Here is an 18,106-nt window from a genome sequence, read left to right as displayed (position 1 = left end):
TCTTTTCCTTGTCAAAAAGACATTTCTCAGGAAAAATACAATCTGAATTTGTGGTACTCATTAGAGTGGGGAAAATTCAGTTTCAAGTACCTGTGTAAATAAGAATATAGATTTTTAAAGTGAAAAAATGAAAGGAAACAAAAGGCTCAAAGCCACCAAGCTTTATGAAGTCAAATGCTGACAAGATGGATGCTAGCCACTTTAGGACTTCCCTAAACTAGTGCCTGGATCTGTACTACTGCAGGATGGTGAGAGCGGACCCCATGATTCCTCTTCCAAAGTCCAGGGCAATCTCCCCAGGCAGCCCAGGTACAACTCCAGACAGGAGGTGCTCCACATGGATCTCTGAAAATACTTCACTGCCACTGATCTATCATGCAGTAGGACGGACAGCATTTATACATCCTTGTTAGATTTAATTAGCACTGAATAATTATATATTAATATATTATTTAATATTTAATTGCACAATGCCAAGATAACCTGAATATAGGTACCAAAGCAATATACAAAAATTCAGCTAAAATGTAATATACAAGAACCAGCAGAATAATTTCAGCAATTAAATAGCATTTAATGTATCAAAACATTTATGAAATCTTCATAGTCCCATCTTAGAGAACGGACTTTCTCAAAATTCATGTGTAGTAAATGCTGAAAACTATGGAAGTAAATGTCTTAAAAATGGTCATCAATCAAATTTCATATGAAATTTTAATAAGTATATATCTGAATCATATAAACATACACCTAAATACAGAGTGTATAACCAAAATTCCATCATTTCATTATTACAAAGTCCAGTCATTAAATCAGAAATTCTGTGCTAAAAATCGGGTCTTGAAATCATACACCTGTATTTACCACATCGAGTCCTCTGTTCTACTCATCGTTGGCATCCTCGTCATCCACGGCAGCGTAGATGGCCTGGTTCCTCCTCTTTATCTTCTTCCTTTGTTCAGGTTCGTGTTCATTACTAAGCCTCTTCACTGAAAACTCAACCAAGTCTTTTTCCTCCCCACACTCTACAGTTTCACCGGATTTCCCCTCCTCACTAGCTGGAGAACGGGAGGCATCATCAGAAGACACAAACATGGAACTTGGTAAGTTCCTGATGTCAGAAAAGCTTGTGGAGAGGTCAGAAGCTTGATCAGAAGAAGGTTCCACAGAAGGTGTGTTCATGTCACTATGGGTACTTACAGCTTCCTCCTCCTCCTCTTCCTCATCCAACAGTATTTCATCTGGATTAATGGAGGACAGGGCAGACGTGTCTGTGTTGTATTCACTCCGGTCCTCCTCAGAGTCATCAGTCCCCAGATCACCCTGCTGTACATATTCACCACACAGATGATGCTCTTCCTTGGCTTTCTGAATCATGACGTTAATGTCTGTGATGCCAAGCTGGGCACAGAATTTAGTAGTCTGCGGACTGATCCTGTGCACCAGCTGCACTTGTGTCTGTGGCTTACTAGGATCATAACAAGCAGCTGTCATGCTGAAGTTACAGGGGATTCTGGGGTCATGGTTCAATTTCTCCATTACGTCTTTCATGGCTTCTTCGGTTGCACTATAATCCCACCTGTAACGACGACAGCAATCGGTTTGTACACAGAGAAATTCTGTCTCAAAAAACCAAACCAAACAAAAATTCTACATAAGCAGAGATGGCTCAGCAGTTAAGAACACAGGCTACTTTCCCAGATGATTGGGGTTCAATTCCCGGCATCTACATGTCAGCTCGTAGCCATTTGTAGTTCCAGTTCCAGGGTTCTGACTCCCAATTCTGGCCTCCACTGGTGCCAGGCATATGTGTGGTTCACAGACATTCATGCAGGGAAAACACCCATATGCATAAAATAAAAATTAAAAAAAAGTCCACATGGTAAAATTATAATTAACTTAACAAAGAGTTTTTAGAAAAAACCATAATAGTCAGTCAACCGTGGGTACAAAGTTGGGGTCTCACGGCCAGTGCGCAATGGAGCCAGGGGATATAAATCCCTAAATTAGGCCCAGGTCAGAGTCCAGAGGACTCGCTACAGCTCAACGTGTCAGGTCATCAAGCAGGCACTTGCTAGAAGGCTTGCCAGATGCTCAGAACCCAAAAGCATTGTCACTTTGCTCCCCTCCCCCCTCCTCTCTGCCAACAAGCAAACTGCACAGGAACCAGAACACAGCACAGAGACAAAAGTGCACATGCAATGCAGAAGGCAGGCTCTCAGGGGAGCAGAACTACCTTGTATGTAGACCATTGTTTTCAGGCATATTCCATAGGCCCCCAGTCACATTCATCAGGTCATCAGTGGCCCTGAGGACAGCAAGCCATTCAACGTCGTACTCTAAGTACTCAGGAGCACTGGGGTCATGTTCTATCTCTAACACCTATAGGATGAAATCAGAAATTTTAGGTAATTCATTTATGTTTAACAGTCTAATAATTTTAAATCAATTTAATTTTAAAATGTTAACCTAAGCAACATCAAAGAATTCTCAGAAACCATAAATTATAAATAGCACAAATAAAGTTGGAAGTAAAAACTATTTCTTTAAAATCACTGGAAGAATAAAAATTTATAAAATGACTCGTTTTCTTCTTACCTGAAGAAAGTCTCTGTGTGGCAAGCACTTGTCCAAGGCTAAAAACTTGGTTTCCTTGCCTGCTTGTTCTTTATCTGTGGCCTGCATGATAGAAACCATGATTTAAGTGTTAAAGCATCATGAGTAATTCATACATTGAATAGGAGAGAAATAACATTTCTTATACATACTTCCAATTCTATGTTAAAAGAATGGCTACCAAGTAAGTAAATAAATAAGTAAGAAAGCGGAGAGAAAGGGGGGCAGTCTACACCCACTTGGGCAAAGCATTAACTACAGTTGGCTGCCATTTCTTCCAAAATTCAAAACACTGATGACGATGATGTCCACACAGACAGGCAGGGTTTTTCTGTGTAGCCCTGGCTGTCCTAGATCTCACTATGAAGACTGATGATGATGATGATGTCACACATGGTCATGCATTACATGAATGATTCACACAAATAAAACCCGTACTTTATGATTCTGTGTGCATGAATGACTCAGAAGAAACACAACTCAAATCAGTGGCTCTCCACAGCTAAGACTACAGAGAGGGCTCTCCACAGCTAAGACTACAGAGAGGGCTACAACTCAAATCAGCAGCTCTCCACAGCTAAGACTACAGAGAGGGTTACAAATAGGCACGAAAGACTCTGGGGCCTGACAGACATGGAGTCTGTGAGCCAGGCGCTGGCACAGACCTTCAATTCCAACACTCCTGAGGGAGAGCCAGGGGATCTCTGTGAGTTAGAGCACAGCCTCTTCAGAGAGCTCTGGGACAGCCAGGGCTACACAGAAAAACCCTGCCTCAAAAACAAAAAACAAAAAAAAAAACAATAACAACAACAAAACAAAACAAGAAGACTGGACTGTGGTATTCATATTCATACAACTGTAGACATTTACTTAAAACTACTAATGTATATATTTAAGAAGTGTTAATCTTAATAAGTAAATTATACACCAATAAAAATTTTTTTCAAAAGTGAATCAGCAAAAGGAGACAGGGAGATAGCCCAAGTATGAAGGTCACAATGCACAGGACAAAAGTGATGACTAAAAACAGGAAAGGACAAGCAGAGAAAAGGCAAGGAGCACAGGACGGCGAGCATGCCACCCCTGCAGATCAAGGACCAGTCCTGTAACGGTGAGTGACATGTCACTAACATGAGGCACAGATAGGGGAGGATGGGGTGGGTGGAAGGGTTAACAGACACTGGCAAGTAGAGCCCATGATAAAAAGGACTGAGGCGATCGGTGACAGAGATGATGCTCCTGATGATGACAACAGGAGATGGAGCTGAGGAGAGCAGCAATAAAAGCTCCAAGAAAAGCTCAGAAGCTGACCAGACGTGGTGGCTCAAGTCTCTAATCCCAGCACTCAGAAGGCAAAGGCAGCCAGTTAGGGTTCAAGGCCAGCCTGGTCTACACAGTGAGACCCCCACCGTCTTATTAAAAAATAAAACTCAGAAATGCCACAAGCCCTTAAGAAGATGGAGAGATGGCTCAGTGGTTAAGGGCACTGACTGATCTAGATGTCCTGAGTTCAATTCCTAGAAACCACATGGTGGCTCCCAACCATCTGTAATGGGATCTGATGCCCCTTTCCAGTGTGTCTGGAGACAGGGACAGTGTACTTACATAAAACAAATAAATAAATCTTAAAAAAACAAGCAGGCAGATGTGGAGAAAGAGTACTATCTACAGGCGTGCTTGGACATCATCAAGCAAGTGTGATTACTGAGAGGCCGCAGACGAGGTGAAGGCCTAACCTCTGCTCTTTCGTAGGACCACACAGCACAAGGGGCTTTGGGAGTATCTTTGTGTACAAAACTATCTCAGGCATGTTGTCAAAGCAGGAAAGAAGTTTGGGAAGAATCAGACATCATTCCTCTCTAGAAAGTGCTCGCTCATGTATTAAAGATGCTGAGAAATTCTTTGGAAGACGTCAAGAGATTTCCAACTGTTAACCCTGCATTTTCTAAATGGTTTCCCAAAAATCCTCAGGTTGTTAACCTGTATTTTCCGCTCTCACTAAATCCTTATTTCTCTGTTTCTAATCTCCCTAGATTTGCTTCATTCTCTGTGTGCTTTGCCTTGGTTAGAACATCTTGCTTTGCTAAGCAGCAGCACGTCTCTGACCTGCCATCACTGTGATCCACACAAACACGCTGATTAATCTTTCTAGAACCACCACCTGGTTCCATCAGTCTCCAGCTTTCCCATCACCTTCTAGAGTTTTAAACCAAAATTCCTTCCTGCTGAAGTATTCCATAGGGAAACCATCTAGACAATACAGGATTAGCATCTGGAGATTTCTGCTTCTGGAAGCTTCTCAGAGGTCTAATGGCCCAATGGGCACTGTCTTTGTGGCTGTGCCATGCAGTGCTTCCCAAACCTACTGGACCAAACCCTTCTCAGCACTGCACGTATAATGCTCCAAACACAGCTGGACTGGAAACATCCCGAAGCCCTCCCCCTTCTAAGTTTATTTATGGATTTTTAAAAATGTAGGAATGATGGATGGGCTGGAGAGATGGCTCAGTGGTTAAGAGCACTGACTGCTCTTCCAGAGGTCCTGAGTTCAATTCTCAGCAACCACACGGTGGCTCCCAACCATCTGTAATGGGATCTGATGCCCTCTTCTGGGACATCTGAAGACAGCTACAGTGTACTCACATAAATAAAATAAATATAAAAAAAAAATGTAGGAGTGCTCTGTCTGCATATAAAACTACACACCAGAAGAGGGCATCAAATTCTTTACACATGGCCCTGAGCCACCATGTGGCTGCTGGGAAATGAACTCAGGACCTCTGGAAGAGCAGCCAGTGTTTTTAACTGCTGAGCCATCTCTCCAGCCCTCTAAGGCCCTTTCTAATGTGGACTCACTCTAGAAGGAAACAAGTACCAAGTTCTGCCCAGCAGTAGTTCTGGTTCTCTTCCAGCTTTATCTGTCTCTACAGCTCAGGGACAGGAGCTAGTACCCCAGGGGCACTGTGCTCTGGAACCTTTAAGTCTTCACACATGTTGGTCCCTTTATTAAAACACTCAGAGACTCTATTTACTCCTGGCACTTTAGATTCAGCCACATGATTCTTTGGAAACTTTTTCTCTCCAAAACTAGACCAAGCCCAGCTTACCACGGTCTAAACTAAGTACTCTCAAGTACCTCAGCCCTTTTCTCCCACACTCACCCTGCTTTTAATTGCCTGCCCATTCCTCCCCACACTGAGTACAGGGAGCGACTCCTAGGAGGTGAACTGCATTTCTTTCTCTGGTTTTACCACTGTGCCCACGGTGCCTATGTCATGGATGTCCAGTAGGCATTTATTAAGGCTAAGAGGGTGTTCTCCCATCGTCCTACCTGATGCTGCATCAAGGCTGCAAACTTCACGTGCAGGTGTGCCGAGAACCAGTATGCGGGCTTTAGGTGCTCCAGCAGCTCCGAGGCAGCGGGGCTTCCTAGTGTGCTATTTTCCACCTCTTGGCGGAAAAAAGATTTGGTCTTAAGAAGTTGCTTCTTATTTCCATAATGATATATATTTCTTGGCCAATCATGAGATAAGAATATATGTACAGGCTGCTTTAACTTTAAGAACAGAAAAACAGAGAGGAAATTCTTAGAAAGAGAGTAACCAAAACCAACTCCCTCCCCAACCTCGCACTTCTCTTGTTGACTGATGCTCTTGCTTTCTGTGCTAATTTATCCTAAGGACACTTCAGGAAATAATAAAAATACTAAGCTCCTCATTCGCCTAGACAAGGAGAAGCAGACTTTCTGTGCCTCAGAAATGATCTATTTTTCTGCAGCAAAGACACTTTTATTAGTCTGCCAATCAGCTGAGGCCTCCACACCAGATTTCTAAAATGTATAATAGCCATAGTTCCTTTTCCCTGGCAAAGTAATTATAATCTTGAAGATCTAGAGAAAACAGATTTAATAAGATTTCCAACATAATTAACACAGCAAATCCAAAGACATAACAGGAAAAAACTAGGAGATGAGCGTGTAGCTGAGTGGCAGAGCTTGTATCACCAGCCTTGGTGTGGACTCCTAGACCTCCATCTTTCTCCCTAAGGTATTCACACAGTGCCAACTGAACTCCCCCTTTGCTACATAAATGAATATCTAAAGCTGCTTGTAGGGAAAACACAAAATGTGCTCCTCACTTTCGTAAGCACCATCACGTAATGTGGAACAAGTACCTGGGAAACTGAATTGGAACAGTAACCGCGTTAAGACAATACGTAATGGGGCTCAAGGACAGCAGTCACTGAGTGGAGGATAGTGAGAATTCAAGGGTGATGGCTCCAACTAGAGGAATGCTGGCTGGAAAGTAGTATCCAGTTGGGTCTTAAGGGATCAAAGGTATCCAAAAGAACAGTGCAAACGGACCATAGGAAAGTGCACCCTAGGCACTGCAGCTCTGGGACTTGCAGGGTTTGAGGGCTGAGACGGGCTCTACTATAAACTATCAGGGAGGTCCTGGCAGGTTCCCTGTCTGGCTACATCTTGACTTGGCATTCTTGGTGGGTTTTTTTTTAAATTTTTATTGTTTTTTAGTTTTATGTGCATTGGTGTTTTATGTCTGTGTCAGATCCTTGGAACTGGAGTTACAGGCAGTAGTTGTGAGCTGCCACTGAGGTGCTGGGAATTAAACCCATGTCCTCTGGAAGAGCAGCCAGTGATCTTAACCACTAAGCCATTCTTAACCAGGGAAAGCAGAGCGACAGCTACCTCACTGAGCCTGCATGAGATTGTATAAAATACCACGTGTCAAACTGATCAGCTGTGTCAGCCCTGCAGTGGGTTCTCAAAACAAGTTTCACCTATTCATCAGTTAAGTCAATATTTTGATACTATTTTCATAATCTATCATAGCCTATATTATCTTTCCCATTAATTGTTTTATATTTAATACTATTATTTAGTTATTTTTATCTAAAACTAAAATTTAGTGATACTCGCTCTCTTTTTCTCCTGATATTAGGTTCTACTTTGTAGCCCAAGCTGACCTCAAACTCCTAATCTTCTTGCCTCAGCTTGCTGAGTGATGAGAGTAGAGGTGTGTACCATCACACTTAGCTAACATATTTACTTAAAAATATCACTTTATGGTCTAGAGAGATGGCTCAGCGGTTAAGAATATCGATTGCTCTTCCAGAGGTCCTGAGTACAATCCCCAGCAACCACATAGAGTCTCACTACCGTCTGTAATGAGATCCAATGCCTTCTTCTGGTGTGTCTGAAGACAGCAACAATGTACTCACATAAATGAAATAAATAAACCTTTTAAAAAATGTCATTTCATTTCAGCATATAGCTAAGTATAATATATGCAACCACAAATTAAATTACAACTGCTTGTTACAATGAAGTTTTAACCATTAAATATTAATATCTGTTCAACTGTGAACCTCCTAAAAACTATCCAAACTGAATTTTAGAAACACTAAAGTGGTAGTCTCAAATATTGCAAGCCATTATAATCAAGCACATTTTACAAATTTAAATTTACAAAGTTAAACTTATTTCAAGTCACTGTCATATACTTTTCACATACCTGTTTTAATTTGTAGACCTCTATATTTCTCACATGATATATACTCCTTATGGTAGACGAATTATAAGGGGGACACTCAAAATGACCTTAAATTGAAGAGAAATAAATTTTATTACCATTGTCTTTCCAAAAGTGGTTCCAAATTTACATTTACATGGACCAGTAACAAAGAGCCCACCTTTGGAGTCCATGCCAACAGTTTAGCACCACGGAGAGCAGAGGAGATAGGCTAGGAAGTAGACTTTCAATTAACATTACATCAATCTAAGTTCTAGTTGTCAATTTAGCTCACAGAATTTGTGGAATCTATACGAATGTAAGCCACATCTCTAACCAAAAATCACTTAGATGCGGTGGAATGAAAGTGAAATACACTATCGACAAACGAGCTGATTACAGATGACAAGTAATGACCTGGATTTCAAAAACGTGCGAAAGAGAAGTCAGCTGCTAAAGGTGCAAGCAACGAGACCCATTTATACAAAGTGTGAAGTACACTGTCGGACACACTGGGTCTGTGCACTCAGTAGTGACAGGAAATAATCAAGTGAATGATAACACCAAACTGGAAACGGTTTCCTTGGCTACTAGAGGGGAAGAAGAGGACTAGACGTCAAGTCAATGAACTTCCACTATACCTGTACTGTTGTATTTCTTATAAATCAAAATTAAAATAGCAAATCCTGAAAAAATACTGATAAATCTAGATCATGGACACATTGAAATGCTATCTAGCATCTACATTTTCCTGCCCATAAAATACTTATAGTAAAAAATTAAGAATAATATCATTTACAGAAGAAATCTGATGAATAAATCAAACTATAAGTTTTGGTTATTTCACTAGAGGGCATGTATGACGGTTGCATATGCTTGGCCCAGGGAGTGGCACTATTAAAAGATGTGGCCTTGTTGGAGGAAGTGTATCACTATGGAGACCCTCTTCCGAGCTGCCTGGGGATGCTCAGTCTGTTCCTGGCTTCCTCTGGATGAAGATGTAGAACTCAGCTCCTCCTGCACCGTGCATGCCTGGATGCTGTGATGCTGCCATGCTCCCACTTTGATGATAATGGACTGAACCTCTGAACGTGTAAGCCAGCCCCAATTAAATGTTGTCCTTTATAAAACTTATAAAGGTCGGGTTGGGGATTTAGCTCAGTGGTAGAGCTCTTGCCTAGCAAGCTCAAGGCCCTGGGTTCGATACCCAGCTCCAAAAAAAAAAAAACTTATAAAGGTCATGGTGTCTGTTCACAGCAATAAGATCCTAACTAAGACAGCATGCAAGTTCTAAAATATATAAAACTAATTCTTAATACCTTTTCGATAGTCATGAGATTTAAATATGCCAGAGATGCCACCAATCCTTACTCCTCGGTATTTGACAACACCAGCCAAACCTGAAAAATTATGCAATTTAGTAAAATGATATAGGCAAAAGGAAATCTATTAAGAGACTAAGCCTTCTAGAAGCCTGGAATTCTATGCAGTCCTTAAACCATTTCAAAGTATTTGCCATAATAAGGCCACTCTTCATACCTTGTTATATACTGATGATCCAAGGCAGAGAAGGCCTAGAGCCAATCAGACAAGAAGCTAAGTGGATTCTAAAGGGATGAGCAGGCAGGATGTTAAAAGCAAATAGCACTCTGTGGTATCCAAGAGCACACTGTGGTACCTAAGAACACACTGTGGTACCTAGCTGAACATGCAGTTAAGTGAGTGGAATTGGAGAGGAAGGAAAATGTCCTGTAATGGACTTACATAGTGGGAGTAAGTCAACAGGTGTAATGTCCAAAGAACCTATGGTTTCTACATTTTCATTTTTGACTCAACTGACAATTCCACCTTTTCTTTTCATTTGTTTGAGACAGGTCTTATGATGTAGTTCTGGGTGACCTGGAACTCACTACATACACCTGGCTGGCCTCAAACTCCTAGAGATCAGCCTGCCTCTGCCTCCGGAGTGCTGGAATTAAAATCATGCCGTGGGCTGGAGAGATGGCTCAGTGGCTAAGAGCATGGACTGCTCTTCCAGAGGTCCTGAATTCAAATCCCAGCAACCACATGGTGGCTCACAACCATCTATAATGGGATCTGATGCCCTCTTCTGGTGTGTCTGAAGACAAGAGACACTGTGCTTGCATACATAAATAAATAAATATTTAAAAAAAAAAAAAATGCCGTGCAGGGCTGAATTCATCTCCTCATGAATGCTAAAAGATGGCAAATTAGTATTGACACAAACAAAATTCCCAAAGTTAAGATTTATCTCTAGAAAAACCTGAAAATTGGGGTTGGGGATTTAGCCCAGGGGTAGGGCGCTTGCCTAGAAGCGCAAGGCCCTGGGTTCGGCCCCCAGCTCCGAAAAAAAAAAAAAAAAAAAAACCTGAAAATTATTCTAGAAACAATCATTTAAGTAAAAAGATAAAAGGACTGCAAACTTTAAAAGATGAAAAATGTGGAAAATAAAAGGGACATTTCTAGTGGTAGGAAAAAAAGGGGAAGCAGCGCAGGAAGTCTGTAGACAAAAAAAAAAAGAGAAGAAAAAAACAAAAAAAAAAAAAAAAAAAAAAAGAAAGAAAAGAAACAAAGAAAGGAAGGGAGAAAAGAGTCTAAGAGACAGAGTCCTGAACACCAGATATTTGGATGCTACCTGAGTAAGTCATTTGTCATCTGATAACTGAGACATGCAAAGAAATGAGTACACACAAGGCACCAGCTAAGGACTAACCCACTTTAGTTAGGTATAAAATGGTATGAGAACCATGTGTGTCTAAGAAAACTAACACTCAATAGGCATGTACTTAGGGGCTGGAAAGGTGGCTCAGAGGTTATGAGCACTGGATGCTTTTCTGGAGGTCCTGGGTTCAATTCCCAGCAACTACATGGTGGCTTACAACCATCTATAATGTAATTTGGTGCCCTCTTCTGACCTGCGGGTAGTCATGCAGTCAGAACACTGTATACATAATACATACATACATACATACATGGGGGGGCATGTACTTAAAAATACACAAATGAGGGCTGGAGAGATGGCTCAGCGGTTAAGAGAACCCAACTGCTCTTCCAGAGGTCATGAGTTCAATTCCCAGCAACCACATGGTGGCTCACAACCATCTGTAAAGAGATCCGATGCCCTCTTCTAGTGTATCTGAAGACAGCTACAGTGTACTTATATATAATAAATGAATAAATAAATCTTTAAAAAAATACACAAATGAAATAATTCAGTGGTTACATCCCAGTCATCTCCCACAGGAAAAGTTTAAACAACGCTGGATATTTAAATATGAGAGTAGAACAGAGTGATAGTTGTTAAAATTAACAAGTAGAGAAATTAATTATACTGCTTGGTATTTTCATGTATGTTTAGCATTTTCCATTATAAAGTTTAATTCAATAAGAGAAAACAAAGAGACTACAAATAAAAAAAAACCTTGTCATCATATTAGGTATTATTTAAACCATTAGAAGAAAAATGGATGCATTTTCATGTCTGGCTATTTAATAATTAACTATTTTAACTCAATTCTCATGATTATTTAAGTTAACGGCATTCACCAACACAGGTCTTCTAGAAGCTACCCAACTGGTACGAAGTCTGTCAAGACAAAAAAAAGAACATAAACACATACCTAAATAGTAAATATTTGGCGCTACCCAGCCACCATACGGTAACTCTTGCAAATGGTTTGAAGCTTCATGGTTTCCTCCAATGAAGATGGTGAGAACCGGGGCCTTTTTCTCTCCAGAGTAGTATCTACAACATAACGGTAAATTGTCAGGAACCAAACTAACCACAGCAGAAAAAGCAAGAGGGTCAGAAGGAAAAGACCGAGCTGAAAAAAAAAAAAAAAGATCAAACGGTCCCCACTACCTTCCCATCCCTCCCCTTAAGAATGAATGTAATCTTGAGTTTCGAACCAGTATACGTTCGCTGAGATCGAGAACTTTGTGAAGTGCAAGCCTGGGCTTCTAGAACTTAGACTAGCACACAACAGGTCCCGTAAAAAATCAGATCATTCTATCGACTAATCATAGTGTTGTAGCAATTCCAAAGAATCTAAAACTGTTGGCGTCACCGCGGTTCCTGGGAAGAAGAGACAGATGTGTACAGAGGACAGGGACATTTCCTAAGCGACTGATCCAACAGACATTGCGATCAGCCGCAGGAGGACCTGGAACCTCACGCGAAGCCGGGCTGCGCGCCCCTCACCGGTAGAAGGTCTGCATGTGGCGGTATTTGGGCGGCACGGCCATGCAGCGCAGGTCGGCCTCATTGCGCACCGCCTGGAAGTCGCCACAGCACAGAAGGAGATCCACGGGTCCCGGGCCGCGCCGCTCCGCTAGCGCCAGAGTCTCGTAGATCTTGTCCAGCTCGCCGTGGCAGCAGCCGGCCACAGCCACCCGCATCGTGACGTTGGGCCACGGAACTCCAACGCAACGCCCTCGAGCACCTGCAGCCCGGGCAGAACGGCAGAGAAGAGCGGACAAGCCGCCCGCCCGTATCCCGCCAACATTAACAGAGCCGCGGAGAGTTTAGATTCCTTTATGTAACTTCCGGCTTCCAAGTCTCGCGAGAGACAGATTGGGAAGAGCCCGGCCAACTCCGGGAAGAAACTTTAAACTTGGTTAATAAAGGCCTGGTCTGGAGACCTTGAGTGCTAGCACTCTGGTGGGTTTAATAGTTTAAAACTAGGAAAAGAAATAAAATCTCCAAGAATAGCAATTTAATTTCGTAAAATCAAGGTAAGCAAGTGAGCAGGAGCGATTGCGCAATTCCCTAGAGCAAACCTTTCCCCAGCAAAGATAATCGCCTTAAAAATGAATTAGAAAGTAAAAAGGGTTTTTAATGATGGCATTAAAATTTAAATGCACCTTTGAAACTTAGTGATTATTTTAAAATTATACACACACACACACACACACACACACACACACACACACACACACACACACACACCGCGCCAGGAATTTCTAAAACTATTTTTGATTAAGGGGAATCGGTATTTTCCTACCAAATTGTTTGCCTAACTATAACGCAAGATGAATGAAAGCAGGGAAGTTATCTCGAAAACTTGTGGAGGGAAAAGGTGGTGACGAATCAAGAATGAATGGCAAAGAAGCAAACCAGTAAAGAAAAGAAAATCTAATCAAGGGGATACAGATGTAGTGCCAGGGATGTGTTAGCGATCCCACCCCCACCCCAAAAACACACACACACACACACACACACACACACACGCACACTGGAGCATGATCTGATGCAACTCACATCAGGGTCTATTCGAGCTACCTGGGGCCCCTCAGCTCACCACAGACACAAAGTAAGATTTTTGGTGGTGAAAGGACCCCCGAAAGTGGTGTCAAGACTATAGAAAGCTATAAGTGGAGGGGTGTGTGTTTAAGCATCTAAGTGGATGGCCTTTAACATAATTGACTGCTGCTGGGAGTCATGGCATAAACTTAATTTCTGCTTCCCTCTGCCTTGGTGGTAACCTGGAGGTGCAGATTTGTTGGGGTAATAACCTGGAGACACGGGTCTTATTGAGGGGTAACTTGGAAACTAATGTTAGGCACCATCTGTTAGTTTATCTGAGTTCAAACTTAGGTCAGGTTCTTTAAAATGGAGTCTGAACTTAAAAGTTTTGGGCTCTCACAGAGAACTATACATTTAAACAACTGAAAAGATTTAATCAGGTAAAGACAATCTATGCGTTGGTGGCTCATACTTTAATCCTAGCATTCTGGAATTAAGCAAGCAGATCTCTGTGAGTTCATGGTCAGTATGCTCTACAGAGTGAATTAGGACAGCCATGGCTGATGCACAGAGAAACCTTGACCCATAAAACCAAAAAAGAAAAACAAACAACCCCACAGAGAAACAGAAAAAAAAAAAGACAATCTAATCAAGATTATACAATTTTATAAATCTAACCTAACCTTTTTCTTTTTGTGTTTGTTCTATTTGTTGCTTCCTTTTTCCTTTCCTTTCCTTTTGTTTTCTTCTCTTCTCTCCTCCCCCTCCCTCCCTCCCCCCCTCCCTCCCCTTCTCTTCTCTTTTCTTTTGAGACAGGATCGTTTTTATGTATTTCTGACTGACCTGAAACGATGTAGACCAGATTGGCCTGGATCTCTCAGCAATCTGCTTGCTTTTGCAAGTTGCCCAGTACTGGGATAAAAGATGTGACCAACTATGCGTGACTATCTGCACATTTATTTAAAAAACAGAAAGACAACGTCCTGGGAACAAAGACACCAAAATTAATTGTAAATAAAACATGGCATGTAAGCAGATCAAGGGCAATTTAAAGATTCTGGAATGATGTCAATGACTAAATACAAGGAAGCCAAAGAGGCACTGCTAGTTAGGTGGGATTTTTCCCTCTCCACCCTGGTTACTGAGTAAAAACCCTAATAAATTAGGATCTCACCATGGGAGGAAAGGGATAGGAATGTCTAAAAAGCAGTAAGGTGCTGTTGTGAGAATTCTTTCTTCAGGTAAGGCCAGTAACTACATGCCAAAGAGCCACTGACCAGCACCATGGCTATGACTTTGTTAAACTCTTGACTGAGGAAGACTCAGATTACACCAGTGAGAGTAGTACAGACAACAAAACCCTAGATGTACGAGGCAACATTTTATTTCCATAGGAGATTTAGCTTCTGGGTTTTTGTTTTTTTTTTACATTAGTCCTAATGGTTTTGCAAATGTATAGAGAAAATAAAAAACTGTACTTGTTTTTAAAGAAAATTAAACACAAAAGCTTTGTGCCCACAGTGATTTAGGGATGGGTTCTTCAACCTTACCAGGAAGACATAATTTTTTTTGAAGTTTAAATTGACAAAGAAGGTTGAAAACGATTAAAAAAAAAATGAAGGTCTCCATTAGCTTCTAACATTGTCTTTCGGCATTAGAATTTTGAAATGTCAAAAAAAAATGACAAGATTGTTAAATTTAACTCTCAACCCTCTTTTATATATATCACATTGTCCTAGCTGACCTTGAACTCCTACACTCAAACAACTCTCCTTCACCATTTACCAAGTAGTTGGGATTACAAACAGCAAGTCCCCGGTAGCTGGTTTTCATCTTTAATTTATACAAATTACTTACTTCGAGGTTTTTTACATGGATTTTTTTCATTGTGTGTATATATTCCTTTAGAATCATCCCTCAAAACATTAGATATCACTTGACTCTTGGTACAAAATGCCAGATTATTAGAAAACCCATCTCAGCACGATTTTCAAATGTATATTAGATGAGTTTTATTTCCTCTAAAGGGCCGGGGTTACAGGAGTGTGTCAGCATACGAAGCCCAGCAACGTGTTACTTCTTCTGGTCACGAAAGGAGCAGATATGCCTGGTGACTCCAGATTTCACTGTTGTCTGGAGGGAGACACCATGGCAGTGCCTGGATTTATTCAGGTCTCTATTACCTGAGCCCAAGCTAGGGAAGCAAGTGTCATGTAAACACACACACACACACACACACACACACACACACACGCACACGCACACGCACACGCACACGCACACACACATTGAAGGTGGCCCTCTTAAGCTATATAGTGAGCTCACTCTCTCTGGGAAAGACTGTTTCTCCCACTGTCAACATTTCTTAGTTGCTTTTGACTGTCTAGGTTTGAGGCCCCATGGGGTTTTTCTCTTTCATGTTAACACGTCCACTTTCTTTTTGTGTTTGTTTGTTTGTTTGGTTGGTTGGTTGGTTGGTTGGTTTTATGTTTTTGGTTTTATTGAGAAAAGGTTTCCTATTGTAACCACGGCTGTCCTGGAACTTGATCAGGAGGCCCTTCAACTCACAGAGATCTGCATTCCTCTGCCTTAGGAGTGCTGGAATTAAAGGGGTGAGCCACCACCATGGCCATTGGACTTCATGAGTCTGACTTCCCTGACATTTCTAGGAGAAACAACCTCATACAAAATTTCTCTGGTTCTTCCAATCTTCACTCTTCTGTGGTGGCTCCTGAGCCTTAGATGCAGTAGTGGTGCTGAAGGCTTGAGTGCATGTGTATTTATTTATTTTATTTGTTGTATGTGTGGTCTCTGTCTCTGTCTCTGTCTCTGTCTCTCTGTGTGTGTGTGTGTGTGTGTGTGTGTGTGTGTGCGCGCGCGCGCATGCTATGGTTCATGTGTGGAGATCAGAGGACAATTTGTGAGAGTTGGTTCTCTCATCCTATTTTTAGAATGGAACTCTAAGTTGTTGGCTTGGTGAAAAGTGCCTGTTTCTGAGCCCTCTCACCAGCCTAAATTCTACTTTTAAAAGTATAGCTATATTAAATAGATATGATAGGTATTCTTGGTTGTCAACTTGACTTCATCTGGAATTAACTAAAACTCAAAAATGGAGGGTTGGGGATTTAGCGCGGTGGTAGCGCGCTTGCCTAGGAAGCAAAAGGCCCGGGGTTCGGCCCCCAGCTCCGAAAAAAAAGAACCAAAAAAAAAAAAAAAAAAAAAAAAACCTCAAAAATGGAGGGCAGACTTGTGAGAGGTTTTTGCTTAATTTGAAGTGGGAAGATCTACTTCTAATCTGGATCTTTGAGGTACGAAGAGACAGCTTTTATCCAGATATTTTGAGCTGGGAAAGCCCACTTCTAATCTGGGCCACATTTTCTGCTGGAAACCTATAGAACAAGGATGTGAAAGAAGGAACTTTGCTCTTTGCCTGCTTGCTCTTATCCCAATAGCAAGCCATTTCCTTCCCTGGCCTTAGAGCCCACTTCTTTGAGATTCTGGTATATACTGAAGACCAGATGAGACAACCAGCCTCATGGACTGAACAACTACTGGATTCTTGGACTTTGCATTCATAACCAGCCACTGTTGGGTTAGCTGGACCAAAGACTGTAAATCATTCTAATAAATCCCCTCTCTATATAGAGAGAAATTTATTCTATGAGTTCTGCTACTCCAGAGAACCCTAACAATATAGTTATTCAAGCTGGGAGTTCTATATAAATACTACAAAGACTTTTCAGATTTATTATTGGCTACTTCCCACCCTATATTTCTATTTTTCTTCAATAAACTCTCAGTTATTGTGTTTGACATACAAGCTAAATATCTGAATGAAGGATGAAACAAAGTAAAAAATGTTTATTCAACAAACATTTAATACATGCCTATGGTAGGTATCAAGATAAAAAAACAAGAAGATAAAATTTTTGTAGTCTCCCAGAAATGAATAGCATAAAGTTACTTTCCCCAAACCTCTATAATCAACACACACACACACACACACACACACACACACACACACACACACACACACACACGAGAAGATGCCTCCATAGGCTCCAGCTATATGGCAGTTTCTCAATTAGTGATCAGTGGGAGAGGGTCCAGCCTATTGTGGATGGCGCCATTCCTGTGCTGGTGGTCCTGGGTTCTACAAGGGGCAGGCTGAGCAAGCCATGGAAGCAGCATTCTTTCATGCCCTCTGCATCAACTCTTGCCTCTTAGTTCCTGCCCTGCTTTGAGTTTCTATCCTGACTTCCTTCAGTGATGAACAATGATATGGAAGTGTAAGCCAAATAATCCCTTTCCTCTTCAAGTTACTTCCGTCATGGTGTTTCATTGTAGCAATAGAAACCCTAACTACAACAATTATCATTTTTTTTGGATACAAGGAGAAGTGCCATTTTGTTTGCAGGAGTCCTGGAACATTGTCCTCTGGGCCCAACACAGCCCTTGCTGTCTTACAACTAGCACAGCTTCAGTTACCCACAGGAGACCATCAACAAAAGTGTGCCCACTAACCTTCCCTTATGGAGTGCTGGAAACAGTACAGAAGTGTCTCACAAGGCTGGTGCATGAGAAAATGGAAACAGTTAACAAGTGTTAAGAGAGTGTTGTGAGTGATTATCCTCTGAGAAAGCATCTGACATATTGGACACTATGCTGTGCCAGCTTGCAATAGATCATCCCAGCT

General features: G+C 41.5%; 1 protein-coding gene across 1 annotated transcript; it reads right to left on the bottom strand.

The window, feature by feature from the left end:
* Positions 1–553: 553 nt before the first annotated feature.
* Dbr1 (debranching RNA lariats 1) lies at positions 554–12,687 on the bottom strand. Its single transcript, XM_032910258.1, has 8 exons — positions 12,367–12,687; positions 11,786–11,910; positions 9,464–9,544; positions 8,148–8,233; positions 5,948–6,172; positions 2,599–2,679; positions 2,237–2,382; positions 554–1,579 (listed from the first exon to the last, which is right to left on the bottom strand). The coding sequence occupies exons 1-8, from the start codon at positions 12,561–12,563 to the stop codon at positions 883–885; spliced, it is 1,638 nt and encodes a 545-aa protein (XP_032766149.1). The 5' UTR covers positions 12,564–12,687; the 3' UTR covers positions 554–882.
* Between the last annotated feature and the right edge of the window lie 5,419 nt (positions 12,688–18,106).

Source organism: Rattus rattus, chromosome 8 (assembly GCF_011064425.1).
Source record: "Rattus rattus isolate New Zealand chromosome 8, Rrattus_CSIRO_v1, whole genome shotgun sequence".
Lineage (NCBI taxonomy): Eukaryota > Metazoa > Chordata > Mammalia > Rodentia > Muridae > Rattus > Rattus rattus.
This window is presented reverse-complemented; position numbering and strand designations above follow the sequence as displayed.